This window comes from Halyomorpha halys, unplaced genomic scaffold, assembly GCF_000696795.3.
Source record: "Halyomorpha halys isolate HHAL.00 unplaced genomic scaffold, Hhal_1.1 Scaffold517.1, whole genome shotgun sequence".
Lineage (NCBI taxonomy): Eukaryota > Metazoa > Arthropoda > Insecta > Hemiptera > Pentatomidae > Halyomorpha > Halyomorpha halys.
In genome coordinates this window covers 215427-237761 of record NW_027112024.1, presented here as the reverse complement: position 1 = coordinate 237761, position 22335 = coordinate 215427, and the positions used below count along the sequence as shown (strand labels likewise).

General features: G+C 31.0%; 2 protein-coding genes across 2 annotated transcripts in view; both read right to left on the bottom strand.

The window, feature by feature from the left end:
* LOC106683780 (choline-phosphate cytidylyltransferase A) overlaps window positions 1-2820 on the bottom strand; it is a 180694-nt gene extending 177874 nt beyond the window's left edge. The window contains exon 1 of the mRNA XM_014425470.2: window positions 2686-2820. The gene's annotated coding sequence lies outside the window, so the exon portion shown is untranslated. The remainder of the gene's footprint in view (window positions 1-2685) is intronic.
* A 12076-nt stretch (window positions 2821-14896) lies between these two features.
* The window catches only part of LOC106683786 (probable metabotropic glutamate receptor mgl-1), a 184775-nt gene continuing 177336 nt past the window's right edge, over window positions 14897-22335 (bottom strand). Inside the window, exons 7-8 of the mRNA XM_014425475.2 lie at window positions 20750-20815; window positions 14897-16185 (exon numbers count right to left, since the gene is read on the bottom strand). Coding sequence (XP_014280961.1) covers window positions 16070-16185; window positions 20750-20815 — 182 coding nt within the window. The 3' untranslated portion in view covers window positions 14897-16069. The remainder of the gene's footprint in view (window positions 16186-20749; window positions 20816-22335) is intronic.

Here is a 22335-nt window from a genome sequence, read left to right as displayed (position 1 = left end):
TCATTACCTAATAATCCTCCTAGGCGTCTGAAAAGAAGATGGCCTCTAGATCTTCTCTTCTAGAAATGTTATTGGAGTTCTATCAGTGGGTAGATTCTTCACATGTTTGTATCATGTTATTATGTCACCTACAGCAAATTTACTTGTTGCATATATTTTTATAAAAAAAAAAAAAAAAAAAAAAAAGAAAATAGAGAAGTGTATTTAATAATTCGTGTCAAAGTTTATTAATTATTTATTATTATCTGTCAGCTTATTTAACAAAATGTCGTGTTGAACACGTGCCGCTATAAATATCTGGGAATATAAGTTATTCATTTATTACACAGATTACATAATGTTATGTGAATCAACTTTTCACATTCCCATTATTATTTTATTAAATAAATCCTTGATAATACCGTCGATATATTTATAATGCCTAAGTGCATAAGATATTTGAGATGGAGAATATCATTTAATGAATGGATTGATATCATAATGCCATATTTTATTAGCTATTGAAGTATAATACGGTATGTTCTTCATTCATTAAATGTATTCATGTTCATAAAAAGTTTCCATTCATGAACAGCTGTTCCCGGATTATAGATCTTCTCCTCTAGAAATGTTATTGGAGTTCTATCAGTGGGTAGATTCTCCACATGTTTGTATCATGTCTCTATGTCACCTACGGCAAATTTACTTGTTGTATATATGGGTATGTAGTTGTAAATAACAATAAATAAATTCTTAAAAAAAAAAGTTTTATTATTATTTTTAAAATGTATTTATTAATTTTTTTTGCAATCTTTGTAGCGTATTTTTTAACTTCTTCTAAAATATTTGTCGTCACCCTCTTATACGTTTTCATCTTTTTACAGTTTTTAAATATTTTCTAAAACCATGATATCATTATTATTATTTTTATTTATATTTATTCTTTCAAGACGTTTACTTAATCTCTACTTTCTTTTTCTTCTTCTTTTTTCCCGTATTGTTTTTGTTTTATGTACATCTATTGTACTTTTTTAACTGTATATTTTACGTATTTAAAAAAAAAAAATTACTCTTGCCATTGTTACTTAATTTTTATTCTTATCATTGTTTATTCAAGTTTATTTTATACTGATGCTATTTTATGTCTTCCTTCCTTTTATTTAGGTGTAATTTCTTATCACTTTATTTTTACATAATATTTATTCTAGCTTAAATTACCTTATTGTATCTTATTGTTGTAATATTCCCAGTATTCTTTTTTTTTATGTATCTTTTTACCCCTAATGAAGCCCTGCAAAGTGGGGCGAAACGTCGGACATTAAAATAGTTTTATACTATTTGTTCTTTTTTTGACCGCAACCCTGACTATCTTCTTATATTTAAATCTTTACGGTCAACTATATATACATATATATTTTCTAAAACCATTTGTCATCACTCTCTTATATACTTTTCTCTATTTAATATTTTCTACTTTTTTTTTTACCCACGTATAGCTTATTCTCACCTTCCAGTAATCTCGTCATCTTTATAACGAACTCTTTTAACTCTAAGCTTTGCCAAACGCAGTACCGGGCTCACTCGGCTTTCCGATTTCCTGCTAGCAGGTGATTTCTTCGTTTTATTCTCTATTTTCCTATCTTTCTCCTACCCCCTTCTCCTTCTCTATTCTTTTCTTAATTTTCCTTCAGGATTCAGGTTATAGCAATCCGGCGAATAGGATGAGCATGTAAGGTTGTGGGACTTACAAGTAACGAACAGATTCCTAAAATATTAATAAACACTGAACCGACGGGTAGACGTCCGAGGTCTAGACCGAAACATAGATGGGAGGATTGGTAGATTTGGGTTTGGAGGTTCACGTTCACACAGAAAATGATTCGTGGCATCGCCATCGAACCTTTGGATTCACCAAATCTTTATTATATTATCAGTATTTTATGGTGCTGTATTAAATATTACACAGAATTTTACTATATTTAATCTACGATCAAATAAATAATGTTAAACCGAAAAAATTATTTAAAATAACATATTTTTTAAATATAACATAAGGAAATCCACAGCGATGGTGATGTTCGCAATGCATACTGGCTGACTTCTCGGGACATTCCTAATATTATTATACTTGTACTAAAAAATATATATTTTTATTCGATTACAGCAAGTGACATTAATCAACGTGATAAAGATGTAAATAAATCATATTAGTCATATGTATTCAAACATATTGGTCTTCATAAAGTAATCAACTATTTCCGTAATTTTAGGGAAATTATTGTTTAATAAAGTTGCCAAATGGTAATCAAGTGTCTTTCAAATGCTTGCAGTCAGTCAGAATGTGTTTAACAGTTAGTGGTACACTACACTGTCTACATGTTGGTATAGATGTTCCTGACAGTAAGTATTCTTTGGATAGTCGAGTGTGTCCAATTCGTAGTCCAAAATAACATTAATGAAAACAATAAATGATTTCAAAATAGCCAATCACACGAATAGTAGTCACACCTTGTCACTCATTCAACTAAGAAACTATTTATACCTTGGCACCTTTTAAATTTAAATTTCGTATGCATATATTATATTATTTCTGAACAATAATAATAAATACATTCATATTACATAGATAATGGAATAGGCATACCTATGGTGACATTTTCACATGTTATATGTATGTTAAGATAAAATAAATACGTGTGTACATACCAATGATAACGAGACTGAGAGATAGAAGGATCACTCACTAAGGAGAGAGATGACTGAATGGTTGCCGATAGACTGAAGAGGAAAAGAGGGGATCGCTCAGCTGACTGTGGCCCAAGATCATTCGTTGTAATATCTAACAGTCATCCTTATCCTGTAACCGCTGTTATCTGTCTTGGAGTCCTAATTGTCCATTCCTTCATTAATTTTAATAAGATGGTATAGCAAGTTCAGTTCTCCAGAACTGAGTATATTGCACAGCGCGTAGGAACCATAGCACGTTGTGACCTCTATTCAGAACATCGCAAAACTGAGTCAAGGTCACGTCTAGAGCACATTCGAGAGGATGTGCTTCACATGAATGGCATCATCTGAGGCGTGGTTGCCGAAACAAACATTGCGCAGGTCAACAAAAATGTTTTTTTCTAACAATTAAATTTTGAATCTATAAACCGAGTGTTAACCAAAACCTTCCTTCGTTAATAATAAACTTTGCTTTAATAGAAGAAGGATATTTCAGATCTCAAGTGAAATCAGAAACAATTTCTCATAGTTCATACCAATATCACAACCGAAAAATAATTCGGTTATTTCACCCCAATTTTTTATTATTTTAATGAAAAATGCGATTTTTTAGACTCAGGTAGAAACTTAAACATTTCTTTTTTTCTTAATAATTTATTTATTGATATTTAAAACTGTATACATATATACAAATCAAGTAAATTTGCTGTAAGTGATATTATGACATGATAAAAACATGTGGAGAATCTACCCATTGATAGAACACCAAAAACATTTCTAAAGGAGAAGATCTCGAGGCCATCTTCTTTTCAGACGCCTAGGAAGGATTATTTTGTAGTGAAGGAGAAGCCAGGTTAGAAACGAGTTGGTTTGGGTGGTTGAGAAGTTTATTATGGAAGGATTGGTATCTGGTTCTGGCCAAATCGGCAACATAGGGGACATTGAGGTCCTGATGGATGATTTGATTTGTGACAAAGTAAGGAGCATTAAGGATTTTACGAAGGATTTTTGACTGTAAGGATTGGATTCGAGAGGAATTAGATGGTTTAGTGGAGCCCCATTGCTCAACTCCGTATGGCCAAATAGGCCTTATAATAGTCATGTAGATCAGTCTTTTGTAATGGATTGGAAGTTTGGACCATTTGTCAAGTAAATGTTGTAATAGTCCGAATCGACGAGCAGTTTCCTGTCTTTTCAGTCTTGTATGAGGATTCCATTTGCCAATTTGAGGAGCCGTTTGTACAAATTTAGTCCTAAGTAACGAATCTGTTCAACAGGAATAAGTGGGGTATTATTAAAAGATACTGTAGGGCAAGACGAAGGGTAAATGTGATTTGATGGGATTTATTGTAATTTATTTTAATCCTCCAGTTTTGGCACCATTCTTCGAGGGTGGTGATGTGGGATTGGGATACAATGGAAGGATCATTATTCACTGACAATAAACATTTCTTAAAAACCAAATAATAGAAAATTGAATCCGACCACACTTCCTTACCTAGTTACCTCTGGTGGCAATGAGCGAAGTAAAACGTCCATATTACATATTTATATTTTTAATTAATACAAAAAGACCTTAATGTTCCCTATGTAACCGATCTAGCCCTAACCAGATGTCATTCCTTCCATTATGAACTCCCTAACCACTCAAACTCCCCTTTCTAACCTTGCATCCTCTTGCAGCCTGAAAAGAAGATGCCATCGAGACCTGCTAATGTAAAATGTCATTAGAGTGCTGACCTGCTAATGTAAAACAAATAAATTTTTCCTTCGGAGCTCTATATCTTTAAAACTACCAAAAACACCTTTTACATTTAGCACATCATGAATACCCCTTGTAAATGTTGTATCGTTTTAACATCCTAAAAGAAAGAAAAACAATTCCATAGACTATTTACATTAGTATGCACAATAAGGAACTATTTAGGTAGGTATGCAGAACAAATTTTAACATGTTAAAGATCACAAATAACCCTATAATATGAGATTTGAGAAACCACATAAGTCACAGAAACCAAAATTTAGGAAAGCAACAATACAACTGTCAAAGCCAATTCGTTATGGTTTAAGCCAACCCGAAAACACTATTTATACAGCATTTTTTATAATGGAATGGTATCTGGTTCGGGCTAGATCGGTTACATATGTAACATTAAGGTCTTTATGGATGATTTTATTTTGCGACAAAGTAAGGAGCATTGAGGATTTTACGAAGAAGTTTGGATTGTAAGGAATCGATAAGATAGGAATTCGAGGGTTTAGTGGAGCCCCAAAGCTCAACTCCGTATGTCCAGATTGGCCTTATTACAGTCATGTAGATCAGTCTTTTGTAATGGATTGGAAGTTTAGACCGTTTACCCAGTATGTGCGGTAATATTCGAAAAACTTTGTATTTTAAAGTAAGGAAAATATATCTTTAAAACTACCAAAAACACCTTTTACGTTTAGCACATCATGAATACCCCTTGTAAATAATGTATCGTTTTAACATACTAAAAGAAGGAAAAATGGTTCCATAGACTATTTAGATTAGTATGCACAACAAATTTTAACATGTTAAGGATCACAAATAACCCTATAATATGAGATTTGAGAAACCAAAATTTAGGAAAGAAACAAAACAACTGTCAAAGCCAATTCGTTATGGTTTAAGCCAACCCGAAAACACTATTAATACAGCCATACTGATAAAATTAACATCTAACTGACACATAATCTATTATAGGCTATGATAGATTAAGAATCATTAGTTAAACATTTATCTTTGTAGGAATAGTAGTTGATAACATAATATTTTCGAAAATAAATTGATTTCTAGTTAACATTTTAAACTAAAGAACAGTAATACCCCTACAGTACAAGAGGGAAATAAAAGGACTATTAGGACTCATATCTATCAATTTACTCTACTTTAAATGATGTCCTCTAAGGTTTTCTACTGTTGTTGTTGGATTTAAAAATGTAGAGCTCCGAAAGAAAATTTAATTTTGTTTAACGTTTTGAAACAGCCGCCATTTATTATTCCTTCTACTAATGCTTGGCAGACACATCAATTTTAAATAGTAATTAATAATAATAAGTAGTTTACATTAAAGTAATACAAAATTTGGGTGAAATAACTTACTTCTTTTTCTCTCCGGTTCTTGTACTATAATGTTGACAAGTCCAATTCGACGGTTTTGGGAGTTAAGAGGATGTTTGATACAGGAATGCCCTCCCAAAGATGATGGCGTATAACCTCCTCACTTGTACAATAAAAAATGGACCCGCATATTTTGTCCTTTGTTACTGTAGGACAGGTATAGGTGCTTTAGTATTTTTTCCCCTAGTTCCTTAGATCGAAAGCCCCTTACATAAGAAAGGGATATAGAAATCAACCATCATAAAAAATTTCTATTGTTTATTGTATCCTAAAATGTTGATGCTGCAACTTGCCATCAACCCCTTCTGGGCAACTCGGTCTAAAGGTTCTTTCTCTGTTTTTAAAGGTACATACATATAAACGTTTGCCAAACGATGGTAAATTTGAGCATGCACAAGCGTGTAAATGGGTCAGTTGATTAGGCTGGTACAAGTTGAACAAAGGGCGCTTGTGTTGCAACCACACGTCTGTGTTTGGTTAGCATTGTTTTAATGAAAAAAAAAATTTTTCATTTCAGCTCCATATCTTTGTTTGTCACTGTTTATTTATTCAAATAAAAAAAGCTCCTTCCCACTGTTTATGGTTGCGAGACGTGGCCTTTTACACTAAGGGATGAACAGCGACTTAAGGTTTTCGAAAATAAAATGTTACGCAAAATATTCGGACCGAAAAGGAAGAACTAACGGGAGAATTTAGAAAATTACACAAAGCTGAATTAAGGGACCTACACCCGGTAAATATAATTCAAGCTATAGCATTGCGGCGTATAAGATGGGCGTGTAAGGCCCTTCCGTCTGAAAGGGATCATCCATCATCACCTGCTGGGAAGTAGCTCTGAGGTTATTCACAGTGTTTTAATTTATGTATTCCCTTAATTTATTTATTTATTATTATTATAAATTTGTTTAACGGAACGACCATGGATAGCGGATCACTGGAAATGGGAGGTCTGAGAGAATGAGAGAGGGAGAATAGATCTGTCAAGTAAAGAAAGAAAACAAAAGTAAAATGAATGAAATTAAATAAAGATGAATTATGAAATTAAATAAATGAATAAATTAAATAAATTGTAGTCAGTATTGTATTTAGTATTTGCAGACTGGTATTAATTGTGAGGGAAAAGTTTGTTATAACATGCGAATATATATATTGTGTATATGTCAGATCATGGATTGATTGGTATGCTGTGTGATGTAGCAACCTAATGAATTTGGGCAGCATGGCCGAATAAAGCATTTCTCTCTCTCTCTCTCTCTCTCTCTCTCTCTCTCTCTCTCTCTCTCTCTCTCTATTTTGTTCCTTTATGTAATAAAAATAGTGTTATAGCCGAAAAAATTCAAAAAAACAAAACCAAAGAGGATAGCGATGTTTTTGCTTTCTTTGTTTACCAGGTTTTGGATTTGAGGTAAGTGACAAAAATGTAAATCCGGCGTTATGTTTACGTCACAAAAAAATGAATAAATAAAGTCTATCATCCACAAAGTTCCATTTGTAACCGATCTAGCCCGAACCAGATATCAATCCTTCCATTATAAACTCTCTAACCACTCAAACCTCTTAGTTTCTAATCTTGCTTCCTCTTTTATTCCGAACAATCCTCCGAGGCGTCTGAAAAGAAGATGGCTTCGAGACCTTATATTGTAAAAAAGTTTTTAGGGTGCTACCAATGGGTAGTTTCTCTACATGCTTGTACCATACCACTAAGATTTCCTCAAGTTTACTTGATGTATTTATGTACAGTTGTAAATATCAATAAATAAATTAAAAAATAAAAACATAAAGTCTCAAAGCTGTAAATAAAATTTCTTAACATAAAAAATTGCAGAATATTAGTTATTTGCGTAAATTTTTAACATTTTCAAAACCGCTATGAATTTTTCAATGACGGAAATAATTCATTCTAATTTTAGCTCGTTGCAAGTGGAGTCACCCCATTCCCCCACCCATCGACTACCGAGCATACGTGGCGCTGAGTCACAGCTGATGAAACACCAATTCAGCGCATTCTAGTTTGCAGATCGGGAGTGTGTATATCTCAATGTTTATCTGTCGATCAGTTCAAATCATCTAGAGGAAATAAATTTTGTACGAATTTCCTCAATTCTTTAATAATGGAACAACACGTTTTCCACTTGCCACCAATGCTTGGACTTGTACAAATGCTTGGTAAATAAAGAAAGAAACAAACGTCCATATGCTTATTTTTCTTTTGAATTTTTTCGGCTATAACATTCGATTTAATCTATTTTTACTATAAAAAGTCACAGAATAAAGATAAGAAAAATAAAATGGAAACGTAAATATGAGCAATGTAGGTTGTAGATGATACAAATTCCAATAAATAGTACTACATAACCTATAAATCTAACCTTCGTACTAGAATTATTATCAGAAACTCATTGATTTAATTACCTAGACACATAATGTTTTCATGAATAGGTATTAGTGCTATGTTAAATAAAAAATAAACTGCGAAAGTTAATTAACAAGATCTGAAACAAATATTCATCTATCGGCAGTTCTGAAGCAATTCAAACTGAATCAAACGTGTGGCTGCAGCACAAGCGCCCTTTGATTTGTGACCAAAAACAGCCGCAAATTTAGGCCAACTCTTACCAGCTAATCCAAATATCCCGCTAGCGTATGCCCGAATTCGCCATTGTTTAGCAAACGTGTAGAGGCACCTTATCTCCAACAATTCATTTAAATATTTATTTTTTTAACTAATTTTCTTCGCAAACTTCGGATCAATACGTTTGCTACTTGCCGCAAATAGAAAATGCCAACAAATCCTTGATAAATAAAGAAATCAACAAACGTCGTTATCCACATGTTTGTGTTCCAGAAAGGCGTGCTTGGTAGGTGTCGTATTAATGTCCAGATATTGTCTTCGATTTACACAATTTTCATTATTAAAACGAACAAAATAAAAAAAGGTAAAATTAATGAAACTGTAAATATCGGCGAAGTAGATTATAGATAAGTAGCTGTAAGAGTTAATAGGAATAGTATATACAGGTACAGGTACTGGTAATGATGGGGGAACAAGTCTGGCAAATGGGCCTACTGGTTCTTTTTGCCACCCCCAAGGCAGACCAATGGAATGGCTCTTTTATATATGTTATTCCTCTATATCGAACCTTCTTGACTTTCTAATGAAATTTAAAAGGGCGCCCATTCTATGGAGGAAGCCTCATTTTCTAAGATTCTATCAGAGCCTAGAAGCCTATATCTTAGTGACGCATACCGGCCACAATCTGCTATGTAATGTAAAGGGGCCTCTAAATGTTGGGCAAGCCGTGGCGAACATGTGGATGGGGGACCTTGGCTGGTACGAGTTGGCCTAAGCTGGTTGCCGATCCGTCGAGAGTCGGTTTTTTGGAGACAGATCAAAGGGGTTTGTGAGAGCGCTTGTGTACCATCTCCCCTATTGTTCTTTGTTTAGTTGCAACTGAGAGCTGTTAGGTTAAAGGTGTTTGTTGGTACTTTTTATAATGCTACTTTTTATGATAAGTTTAATATTTAATCTCCTTTCATTTTCTTTGTAATTAAAATAATATATCCCAGTGCAATGGCTGAAACCACTTGTACGTCCGCCATGCTTGCCTCTCTGAAAAACACTGACATTTGGATGGTCCGCTCTTTGTTTACTGAGCATTTGTACAAGCCTCCGATTCGGGGCGAGCGGCCAACATGTGGATCTCCGCCTTGACTGACTCTCAACGGGTCGGCCACAAACTCAAGCCAACTTGTACCAGCCAAGCCAAATAGCCCATCCATTCGCTTGCGCATGGTCTAATTTCACATTGCTTAGCACCTTTGAAGCAACTATTCTCAAGTATTGAATTAATAATAACCAAATTAGAGAAAAATAAAATTGCCATTTTAAGAGAATGTATATAACTTAAAAAAATAAATAAGCAACATGGCATAGGACACTTCACTTCACAGTTCAAAAAAACTAATATTTCCATGAAAAGATAAAGACATTTAAAAGAGGATAAAAAAATCGATATTTTGCAACTGGCTTAGTCAGTTAATTAAAAATACATTGAGCAAATATTGCTATGTCATTCAGGAGGCTGTCGAGTTCTGTATACATAGACTATTGCAAATATATTAACTTCAAGCTTAAGCAAGTCATTATGCTTCATCTACACGGTTGCTATGCGTTAAAATTCATATAATTAGTGCTACATAACCTATAAATTCAACCTTCTTTCTAGAATTTTTATCAGAAACATTTTAATTTAATTACCTTGACATATAATGTCTTCATAAATATATATTAGTGCTATGTTAATTCAAAAATAAACTGCTAAAATTAATTAACAAGATTTGAAACAACGTATTTACACTGAATCGATAAAATTTTAAAATGGAGTTAATTATTGAATTTGAAGGTGAGGGGGGGGGGATTCCTTAATGAATTAAAATACAGAGCACAAATATTATTTGTTGACAGTGCAAACTGAAAACAAACATGTGGAAGCAAGTGCACTTTTAGTACAAGAGCCCAAGAGGAGAAAAAAGTCACTTGTTTCACCCCAATTTTGATTACATTAATGAAAACTATGTATAATTAATAATCAAAATTGATGAGTCTGCCAAGTATAGGTAGGGGGAATAAAAATGGCGGCTGTTTCAAAACGTTAAAAATAATTAATTTTTTGTTCGGAGCTCTATATCTTAAAAACTACCAACAACAATAGAAAATCTAAAAGAACATTTTTTAAAGAAGAGTAAATTTGCTGAAATGTTAGCCCTAATAGAGCTATTTACGTTCAATAATTCTAGAGATATGGCTTTTTAAAAGCCACATTCCATAAAAATGTATGGAACGTACTGAAATATCGGTAGTTAGTTATTTTAAGAAATCTATATCTCAGGAACTACGTGACATACAGATGTCTATTGCCACTTAAATCAAAGCTAGTTTAATGGACTATAAAGAAGTTTATGACCTGTATCTTCGTAGGAATAGTAGTTTTAATTAAATTTGCTAAAATAAATTGATTTATAATTCTTCCGACAAATTTTCATTTGTCAAATTTATATTCATATGTGAATATCATAAAAACTACTACCCCTACAAAGATAAGTGTCATAAACTACTTTATTGTAAGTTAGATTTCATTTATTTTGAGTGTTGGCAGACATATGTGCGTCTTATGGATCTAGAGATATATTTTTCAAAAATCCAACATTTTATACGACAAAATAGAAATTAACATTTTGTGAGTTTATTTCATCAATTATCATAAAAACTACAACTCCTACAAAGATAAGCATTATTAACTATTTAGTAATTTTAACTAACTTTAATTTGAGTGCTGGGAGACATCGGTAGGTCCAATGGTTTCTGAAATAAAGTTTTTCATAAATCAAACTTCTTGTCCCAACAACTATAAATCAATTTATTTTAGTAAATGTCATGAAAACTACTATTCCTACGAAGGTAAAGGTTATTAACTACTTGATAGTACATTAAACTAGCTTTAATTTGATAGCTAATGGACATTTGTACAGCACATAGTTCCTGAGATATAGATTTCTCAAAATAAATTAATTAATTACTGATATTTCGGTAAATTTTTATGAAATGTAGCTTTTTAAAAGGCAATATCTCGAGAACTATTGGACATCTATTAGGGCTAATATTTCAGCAAATTTACTCTTCTTTAAAAAATGTTCTTTTTAGATTTTCAAGTGTTGTTGATAGTTTTTAAGATATAGAGCTCTGAATGAAAAATTAATGTTTTTTTAAGGTTTTGAAACAGTCGCTATGTTTTATTCTCCCTACCTATACTTGGCAGACTCATCAGTTTTGACTAGCAATTATAAAAATTGGATTTTTTTCCCCCGGCTCTTGTACTATTATTTTTGTGACACTCAACAGGTCGGCCCCAAATTTAAACCAACTTATACCAGCCAAGCCAAATAACTCAGCTACATGCTTGCACATGAGTGAAATTCTCATTGTTTGGCAAACGGGTAGAGGCACCTTTAACAAAGTTAAGAGAATCTATATAACTTGAAAAAAATAAGCAACATGGGATAGGCCACAATTTCTTCACTCTTCAAAAAAACTAATACTTCCATGAAAAGATAAAAACACTTGGAGGAGGATATAAAAAAAACGATATTTTACAACTGGCTTAGTCAGATAATTAAAACTACCTTGAGCAACTCTTGCTATGTCATTCAGGAGGCCATTTCATACTATAACTTCAAGCTAAAGCAAGACATTAAATTAATCAGGAAACTTTAAGGGGATTCTGAATGAATAATTTAAATTTATATTCCGCCACTCCTAATTAGGATGGCCTCATCCTAATGACCTACTGAACATAATGAAAGTTTGGTTAGGTATAATGCAGGATCTACAGGTTTGCCACTTGCCACAAATCTGACTTGTACAAATGGTTGGTAGACAAAGGAAGAAACAAACATCGATATCCACACAATATTTTTATTTAGAATTTTTTCAGATATTACATTAGATTTTCATTATAAAAAGAAGAAAATAAAGATAGGGGAGATGAAAGGAAACATAAATATCAGTAATGTAGGTTGTAGATGATCCAAATTCCTATAATTAGTACTACATAACCTAATAAAATTAAATGAGGAGAAGATGGTTGTGGGTGCGGTCAATGAAACACAAATAAGTATGACTAACTTATTTTAATGTGCCGACGTTTCGGCTAGAGTTTCTAGCCTTCTTCAGGGCTGCTCGCTGAAAAGTTAAGCACCTAATCCATTAGGAGCATTAGGTGCTTAACTTTTCAGGGAGCAGCCCTGAAGAAGGCTAGAAACTCTAGCCGAAACGTCGGCACATTAAAATAAGTTAGTCATACTTATTTGTGTTTCATTGACCGCACCCCCAACCATCTTCTCCTCATTTATCATCCACGGTCAACTATCTCTCATAATTAATAATAAAATTAAACTTCCTTCCAGAATTTTTATCGAAAACTTTTTGATTTAATTACCTTGTCATATAATATCTTCATAAATATATATCTGTACTATTTTAAATCATAAATAAATTGTTGAACCTAATTAACAAGCTTTGAAACAATGTATTTAAACCGAGTCAATAAAATATATGTTAAACATGAGTTAATTATTGAATCCGAAGCTTAGGGAAATTCTTTAATTAATTAAAACACTGAGAGCACAAATATTCATCCGTTGGCAGTTCTGAAAAAATGATAACAGAACACAAACGTGTGGCTACAGCATAAGCGCCCTTTGATTTATGCCAAAAAACCGACACTCAACGGTTCGGCTTCAAATTCTGGCCAACTTATACCAGCCAATCCAAATTATCCATCCATATGCTTGCGCAAATTTGCCATTGCTTGGCAAACGTGTGGAAGAACCTTAAAGAAACTAGTCTCAAGTATTAAATTAACCAAATTAGAGAAAAATAAAATTGCCATTGAATAAGGAATAATTTGAGTAACAAATAAATCATAAACAAATAAGAATAAAGATTCGACACATAAAACATGATGGTTCAATAAAGTCAGCAAATCAGTGACTTGTCATGACTAAATAGCTTTAAGTGTTTCAATAATTCAGTATTAGCACAACTTCACAACTGATATGCCAATTCAGTAGCTGATCAGCTGATCAGCCATATCGCCAAGGTAGTTAAGTTGGAAAACCTACTTAAACTTTGAAAGATGTAAAACTTTTTCTCAAAGAGTTGCTATAATTTTTTTTTATTTATTCAAATTTACAACTACATATTATGCCAATATATATACTACTTGTAACAGGTGAGTTAAAAGTTTAAATTCAAAAGAGTTGATGAATATATAATATTTCATAATATAGAAGAGAAAAATTAAAAATCAGACAGTGATCATATAAATAATGAAGTATGTGAAAAAAAAAGCAATATTCATGATAAAATTGAAACAGAGATAAATATTTAAAATGTTAAAAAACAAATAATATTGAAAATATATGAAGAATTAAGAATTCAATCAGTGTTCTATATAAATAACAAAAATTGGAATTAACATAATGAAATAAGTGAATTTAATTTATTAGGTTTTTATCATATAGCAGCCCTATTCTCTTTCTTCTTTCCTTATGAACTGGATTTACTTTTGCTCATCTGTATTACTGTACATTTTCCCCCCTTGTATCATCTATGTTTTTTTGCTTATTTCATTACGTTAATTTAAATTTTTTTATATGTATAGAACGCAGGTTGAATTTTTAATTATTTTTATATATTTTCAATATTATTCTTTCTAACGTTTTCAATAATTGTTCTCTTTGTTCCCATTCTATCATGAATATTGTTTGCTTTCACACATTTGTTAACGTTGATTTCATTATTTACATGAATACTGTCTGATTTTTAACTTTTTTTTTCTTTTTAATATTTATATATAGTTCTTACCTTTGCATTATTATAATTTATCCTCTCGTACTGTCATCTACTATCCCTTGTTACAATGATAATAGCGAGTAGAACAATATTTAGCTGAAAAAATAAAGAATCAATTGTCCATAAAATTATGGCAAAAATAAAATAACCCTAAATAAAAATGTTTTGGACTTACAAAAGGTTTTACAATTTGAAACAGTTATACTAAACTAACAACGATATTAAGCAATAATTTACTCTGAAATTTGGGATTTCGAAGAACTTAAAAAAAAAGAAAAAAAAAGGCAAATATAAATTATTGTATTTTATTTCTATAGAAAAAAAAAGAAATAAATTATACAAAATATACAAATAAATGATAAAATTAGTGCCAAATCAGTACATGAGGAAGGTATAACCTTTTATCAATTATACAATTACATTTATAATAATAATTAAAAAAAAAAGAAGATCAGAGAATAAACTATAATTATAAAATAGTTTGACATAAAAAGCATTATTAACTTCATACAAAATTTTAATATTTTCTCATAATTCATATTTAAAATGCTTTCTCTTCTTATATGTCTAAATAAATTGATCCTACGATTTAATTATACAATTTATGTACATTTCAGTATAAAATTTGTTTGTTCTTTTTAGAATATCTAGATAAGGCACTACGCTTGAACTGAAAGATTACAACTAGATTTCATGCACTAGAATATATTTTCTTATATTAAAAATTTCATTTGGCTAAAGCTAAAGAACGGATTTATATGCAACCAGCAGAACAAGTGAATGAGTTTCTGAGATGAAAATCTTAAAAATTTTATTCAGTTTCATCTCAATCGCTATTTATATTTATTATGATTTAATGAATTAGAAAAAATAATTATGAACGAGTCAATTTAGTAAAGAATGACAAATATATTCGTATATACAGTATATATAAGTAAAAAGAATTTAGCGATAATGAGTTTAATAAGTAACAATAGAAAAAAAGAACTAAAGTTTATAGTAATATGGGTAATAAGAAATTACACAAAAGGACAAAAAAGTGGCAATCTTTCTCCACATCTAAAGAACTTTTTTAACATCAAATAAAAGAGTTTTTATTGCAAAAAACAGTCTAACTTGATCAGAATTGCTTGGAAAATAATTTGTCAAAAATTAATTTTTCGTGTCATCTGGTTTTTAATAAAAACAAAATTCTTAATTATGTATATATTTATGGTAAAGAAAAAAAAACAAAAATTTTCTTTGAATCCAATCCCTTTGTTATAACAGGTGGTTGTTATGTTGTCATCCATTTCATGAAATATTTTTATTAACATCTAATTGTTATATAAATATATGTGTTTACTTTTAAATTCCTGCTAATCCAAAATGGTTCTTAAAATTATTATTTGGGATCACCGAGACTTCACTCCAATGCTTTATTTGATATTTAGTTTTAATTTTATTCCAAATTATTTAAATTTAAATTTACTTTATTCCATAACACCTCTTTTAGGTGTAGAATACTGTTGAGATTCTAATTATTAGTTTGTTGGAAACCAGAATAAATAACAAAAATACTAACCATTTTTTAAAATATTAAGTAATGAATTTCATAAGTGTAATTACAATTCAGTTCTAACTTTTCCTCAACAGAAAATAACTTAAAGAAAATTGACGAATTTATTTTTTTTTAAAGAAATATCGACCTAGCTTCATATAAATCTGTTCGACAGCTATTAAATTTTACAATCATTCAACTTCCATAAATGGATGATAGGCCTCATGTAACCGAAGGTCAACCATACATTCTGGTAACAGTTGTGTCCTTAATACATCATCCCTGGGTGAATCCCACCTCGATGGAAGAAGACATTAGGGTTGGAGGACATCGTTCTTTCTACGCTTGTGTACATATTTGTGTCCAGACCACCGCTTGTTGTACCTGAAATTCAATATAAGGCATGAAAAAAAATTACTATTTTATACCTCTAAAATAAATTTCTGTAAATAACATATTTATAAATTCATTAAAATCATGGAAAAGTATAAGATGAATTATAAATTATGATAGAAAGGGATTAGCAAAAAAACTAAATGAATTGTCAAAAATCTAGTGATAAAAAAATAAATCAGACTATATTATAATTATTTTTTACAATTTCTAATAATATTTCTAAGCTACACAATATTTCGATAAAATTAAACTAAAAAAAAAATTAAATCTGTACTGCTAAAATCCATGAAGGGTTAGAACTGCAGTTCTTTCGAAGTACTGTTACTATACCAACTGTTATGAAAGGAGGAGATTTGGTCAGAATTACGCTTAATCGTCAGATTATAGCCCAATTAAGGGTGGTTAGAGGTTGTCCTCCTAAGGGCTCCCGAACCCACAGGGCTGAGTCAAGACTACAGTAAAACAGAAAATAATTATCTGCCACAGCTGGATTCGCCCCAGGTCCTTGGGGTTAGTACGACAGTACCTTACCAATGAGCTTCCTACTCTCACATAAAATAAAACTAACGGGCTGAAAAATATTTCTTTTCTAACAGTTCTGTTAAGTTAACTCAGTTCCATGCACTTTATACTTATTATCGGTTAATTAAAACAGAATTTATTTAAGAGAAGATGGTTGTGGTGGGGAGGGGGGGGAAGCGATCAGCAGAAAAAAAACAAATAAACAAAAGAATTATTTATTTGTGCCGACTAATTTTCAGGCCCTCATCAGGGCTATAAAAACAAAAAGACAACAACTATCATTCAGAGAGAAAACAAAAAAAAAATTAAAATAAATAATTGATTAAAATATTTGGAAATATAGATAACAATGAAATGAAAATATAAACTATTAATAACTATGGACAAAGACAATAGTAGATTGATAACATTATTATTTATATAAATATAAATGTGAGGTGTCTTTTTTTTCTGCTGACCGCACCCCCTGACCACTCTTTTTTTTTCCTCTTTTATCCTTTTCCCTTTATTTTTATATCTAAGGTCACCCATCACCTATTACTGTTAACACCATATTTAATAATTAATGAGGTGTAGATTAATAATTGGAGAAGTTGGTCGGGGGGGGGGGAGGGGGTGCGATCAGAAAAAAAATTATTTATTCATGCTGGCGTTTCGCAGCTTTTAAGCAAAGGGGTCCTAGCTAAAAAGGTTTTATCAAGGACACCTTTGCTACTTGTTTATTTATATTCTTTTTCCTGACCACACCCCCGACCAATAATTTAATAATTAAGTTGTGAAAATTTTTTAAATAGTATTTGGATAGTATTAGTGTTTAATATAGTCACATTTATTTTTATTTGTATTGTTTTCAGTAGAATTTTCTTATTTTTTAAAGAAAGATTTGTATTTACATTTGTGCTATAATTAAGTGTAAAAGAAACAGTTGCTAAGGGTTGTAAAAACCGTTGAGAGGTGTCACCTAGCAACAGGCTGACCGTCATTGTTTTAAAATCAGCTGGTGCTAATTAGTGGCCATTATAATTTCTAACCAGCCCTGTCTGTGTTTAGTTGGTATTATTTTTTGTACATTTTGAGTGTTTTAGTCGACATTACAGTCTGAAACCAGACCTTTTCTGCATTTTTTGGCCTTTGACTTGAATATGATTTGCTGCTAATGAGTCGTCTGTGTGTAGTTGGTCAGATATCGTCACCAGACTCTGTCTCTGTAAAGCGGATAATATTATCTTCAGGATCCATTTTGTCTCCGACTCATTTGAGTCATTCAGCAGTAATATTAATTTTGTTTATTCTTTCATTTCATTTTATCTTGAGAGACAATTTAATTTTAATTTATGTTCATTTTATTTTGATTTTCGTTCATGTTTTGAATAGTTAGAAGAGGAACAGGCTGCTTTCAGGTCTCAACGCCAGACCCAGGATCATATATTTTCTCTCAGAACAATCATTGATAAATCATGGGAATGAGGAAAGAGTATCTTCTTGGCATTTAAATGGTTCCCTTTGATTCAGTCCCTAGACAAGAATTGTGGAATGGCCTTTCTGAAAAAAACATCCCGCAAGGATTAATGGAAGAGAGTCTCTTCATCATTTATATGGATGAAATCCTGAAAATGTGCAAACAGAGGACAGCACACACTACTATTGGCAAATGGAACATGAGGACAATACTGGCCCAGGTAATGATATTTGTGGATGACATCATCTGTATAGCAGATAATAAAGAGAACCTACAACAATATGTAACCGAATGGGAAGCTGAGCTGGAAAGAAAGGGAATGACCATCAATGTCAGGAAAAGCAAAATAATGCATATAGGCCAGGAACAGGAAAACATTGAAATACTTTGCAAAGGTGAACCAATAGAAATGGTGGACGAGTACACTTACCTAGGAACAGTGATCAGCAGGAATGGAAAGGTAGACCAAGAGATATCCAATAGGATAAAGAAGGCAAACGCAATATAAGGCTATATACCTAGCTACCCTCCTTTATGGAAGTGAAAGCTGGGTACCACTAGATAAGCACCTAAGCAGAGTCACTGCAATAGAAATGAGATACCTACGGGGAGTGGCAGGCCAGACTAGGAGGGATCGCATACGAAATGAGGACAAGACAGGATGTTGGAACTGTCTCCATAAAGGAAACCACCAAAAAGAAACAACTCAGATGGTTTGGACATCTCTGTCGGATGAGTGAAGACAGGGATCCAAGAAAATATTTGAGGCCAGACCAACAGGAAAACGCCTAAGAGGGAGGCCATGAGAATTCTGGCTTGGGATCGAGGGCCTTGGTTTGCTTGGACGGAGGCACCTTCACGCTGAAAGGCACTAAAGAGGAAGAGAAAGAAGAAGAATTATTAGCTTAGCCAAATATATATTTATATTTTTTTGCTTGTTTTTTTTTTTCTCTTTTAAACCTTTCCTACAAAAAGACATCATCAATTAGAGGTGGCTTTATCAAGTACTATTATCCCTACAATTTTAACATTTATCAAAAATTTATGCATATAATTAAAGCATACTCAATTTTACCTTCTCGTTAAATAATTTACTGGAAGAGGGTGAAACCCGACACGTTGTACAAGTAAATATTGATAATATCCTAAAAGAAGTATATTTTCACCGCGACAATCTGAATAAAAAGAACAAACAACTTCCTAAGAAATAAGATCAATAATTAAAATTAAGAAAATTGTTACCCTAAATGTTTAGCAACAAATTTAAACTAAAGAGGTCGTTTAGTTCTGATCACAATGATCATCAAGCTTAAAAAAAAAACTTTTCAGAAGATATTGTGTTCTTAAAAAGCAAATGAGTACAGAGTTCTCCAATATATTTGTATACAAAGTAAAACAGAATTAATTAGAAACAGTTTCAGTCAAAGATACAGGAATAACTTAAGAGAAATGAGTAATCTCCCGTATTCATAACTCAGAGCAAACCAAGAGTGAGGGGGGGGGTGGGGAAGTGTTCCAAGTACTAATTATTTAAATTTTAATTTTTATCTTAAGACTTTGGGCTAGTAGTGATTCCAAAAAACATATTTTTCCTTTATCTACGTGAATGGCTGAGATATGAGCTTATGAAACCTTTAAATGAAATGGTCAATGGTAATAATGTGTTACTAAGATCATCATGGGTTGACATTTGGTAGTAAAAAATATTTTTAAAAAAGTGTTAAGTTCGCCCTGTAGTTTCTGAGAGAAAAACAAGGATTGGATTTTTTCTACATTCGATGTTAGGATTATACATAAATTGAAACACAAAACTGAAGAATAATATAAAATAAAAATAATACTACAATATATTATTTGAATATTAGAAATTTTTTTTTTTTAAAATCATTAGGATTCATTATGCAGGCGGTCCTCATATTTACATCAGGTTCCATTATATAGAAAGTGACTTAAGTTGAATTCGATTTAAGTTGAGTCATGATCTAAAAAAATGTTTACACCTACCTATAGCAAAATTTCATTGCCTTTAGTTTATCTATAAAATCTTTTATGTGAAGAGCATCAATTTCAAGAATTATATTTTTCATTGTAATAGATTTTTTAATGATTTGGTTTGATAAAAAAATATTTTTTTTTTTTTCAATCAATGTAACTTTGAATTTCCTTGATATAAAATGTCATAAACCAGTTATTAATTGGTAAATAATGTAATATTAAAAATAATTAAAACAATGTGATGTAAAACAGAGACAATAACAGATCAACAGTGTAACGCCTCAAAAAATGGTTATTTTGAGACATGCATGTAATCTTAATAAGGATAAGATCTATACAGTAAAAGACAGAATCATAGTAAAACCTAAGTCATAAAATCTAAGTAAAAAAAAATATTTCAAGGTATTACAGTTATAACAGTAAAGGATAGAGCCATAGATCTTTCGCTAATTACTAAAATTACATGCATATCTAAAAATAACCATTTTTTGACATTTTATACTGTTGATTTGGAGCAGCGATAAAATAGACAATATTAAATAATAATAGACTAGATATTTGCAAAGAATAAGATACCTTGGATGTACTCGGTTCCATAGCAAGGAAACTTGGCACCGTGTACAGAACAGGACATGGAGTACTCTACAATAATAAAATAAAGCAATTATAAGCAAGCTTAATTAGCTAAACAAAACTAAAATAACTTAACAAATGATAATAACAATACAAATATAGCAACTAGAATTAAATTTGTAAAATAATACAAGTTTTAATAGCATTACCTGATGGTGACTCAATTTAAAAAAATCATTAATCTATTCAATGTGCAACTACAAAAAAAGTTTTGTTTTATCAGATTAACTTGAAAAAATAAGACTAATAACTAAGCACGCAAATACATTAACTATACCTTTCTACTTAAAAAACATTAAAAACCACTCATATTTTCTTGAATAACCTAAACACAATTCTACTTACACCAATGTCTCAAAACCATGTATTTAGTGTGGCGTTTTAATCTATATCAGCAATAACTTACTAAAATACATACAAATATGCAAAACAAATCACTTTAGATATTGCCTAATTTAACTCTTTTATTGTAAATGACATGTCTTTGAACTTGACTAAACTGACTACAGATATCTTTGATAATTAATTATAATACTTTTAGAAAATTGTATAAAGCTTTTATATACTAGGATAAAATTGAAAAATCACACATTTTATTCCATACAAGTTATATATTTGTACATAAAAATGGGTAATAAAAATCTATAAGCAGAGTAAACTATCAAAATGATTTTAAAACAAAATTTTGTATTTCATTGAAAATCCTTAAGTTGTATCTTAATGAATTAATTATATAATAAGTAAATTTTGACCCTTTAATTCAATTTAGTTTCTAAAATATTATTAATTTAGAAAATATAATAGAACGTTGGTTATTTATGTAACTAAAGCATATTTGTTTTTTTAGGAGTTACAGATCTAATTAATTTTCTAATATAAGTAAATATCGACCCCTTAATTCAATTTAGTTTGTAAAATATTATCAATTTAGAAAATATAATAGAAACTTGATTATTTATGTAACTAAAGCATTTTTGTCTTTTAGATAAGTTGTAGATCCAATCAATTTTCTGATTTGAAATTTAGACCCTTTAATTTGGTTCTTCTATGGAGTAGATTGATCTTTGAAATGGACTTGTGAGCTCAAAGTTTGGGCTTGGTAGTGATGAGATATTAGACTTCGATTTCACAAAGAATAATCCATGTGACGCAATAATTTAAGTCAATACTTACATAATGTCAAAAGGAAACATTGCCACTCTTGAGTCCTAGGAGATATGAGTATGAACAGATAATTGAACAAGTATGAGTGGGTAATTGTACAAATATTAGGAAATACTACTAATCTACATTTAAATAAAAATGTATGCATAAAAGAGAAGAACCAACAAGACATAAAACTTACAAAGAAACAGGTAGAGACCTATGATAATTTACAAATAAAACAACAAACCACCAAATAAAATAAAATTGAATAATCATGTAAAACTTAAATATATACATGGTAGAAAAAAAAGGTAGTCTTAAAAGAAAGATTAATAAGTTTATATCACAAAGAAAAAAAAAACATTCATTTATAAAGTCCTTCC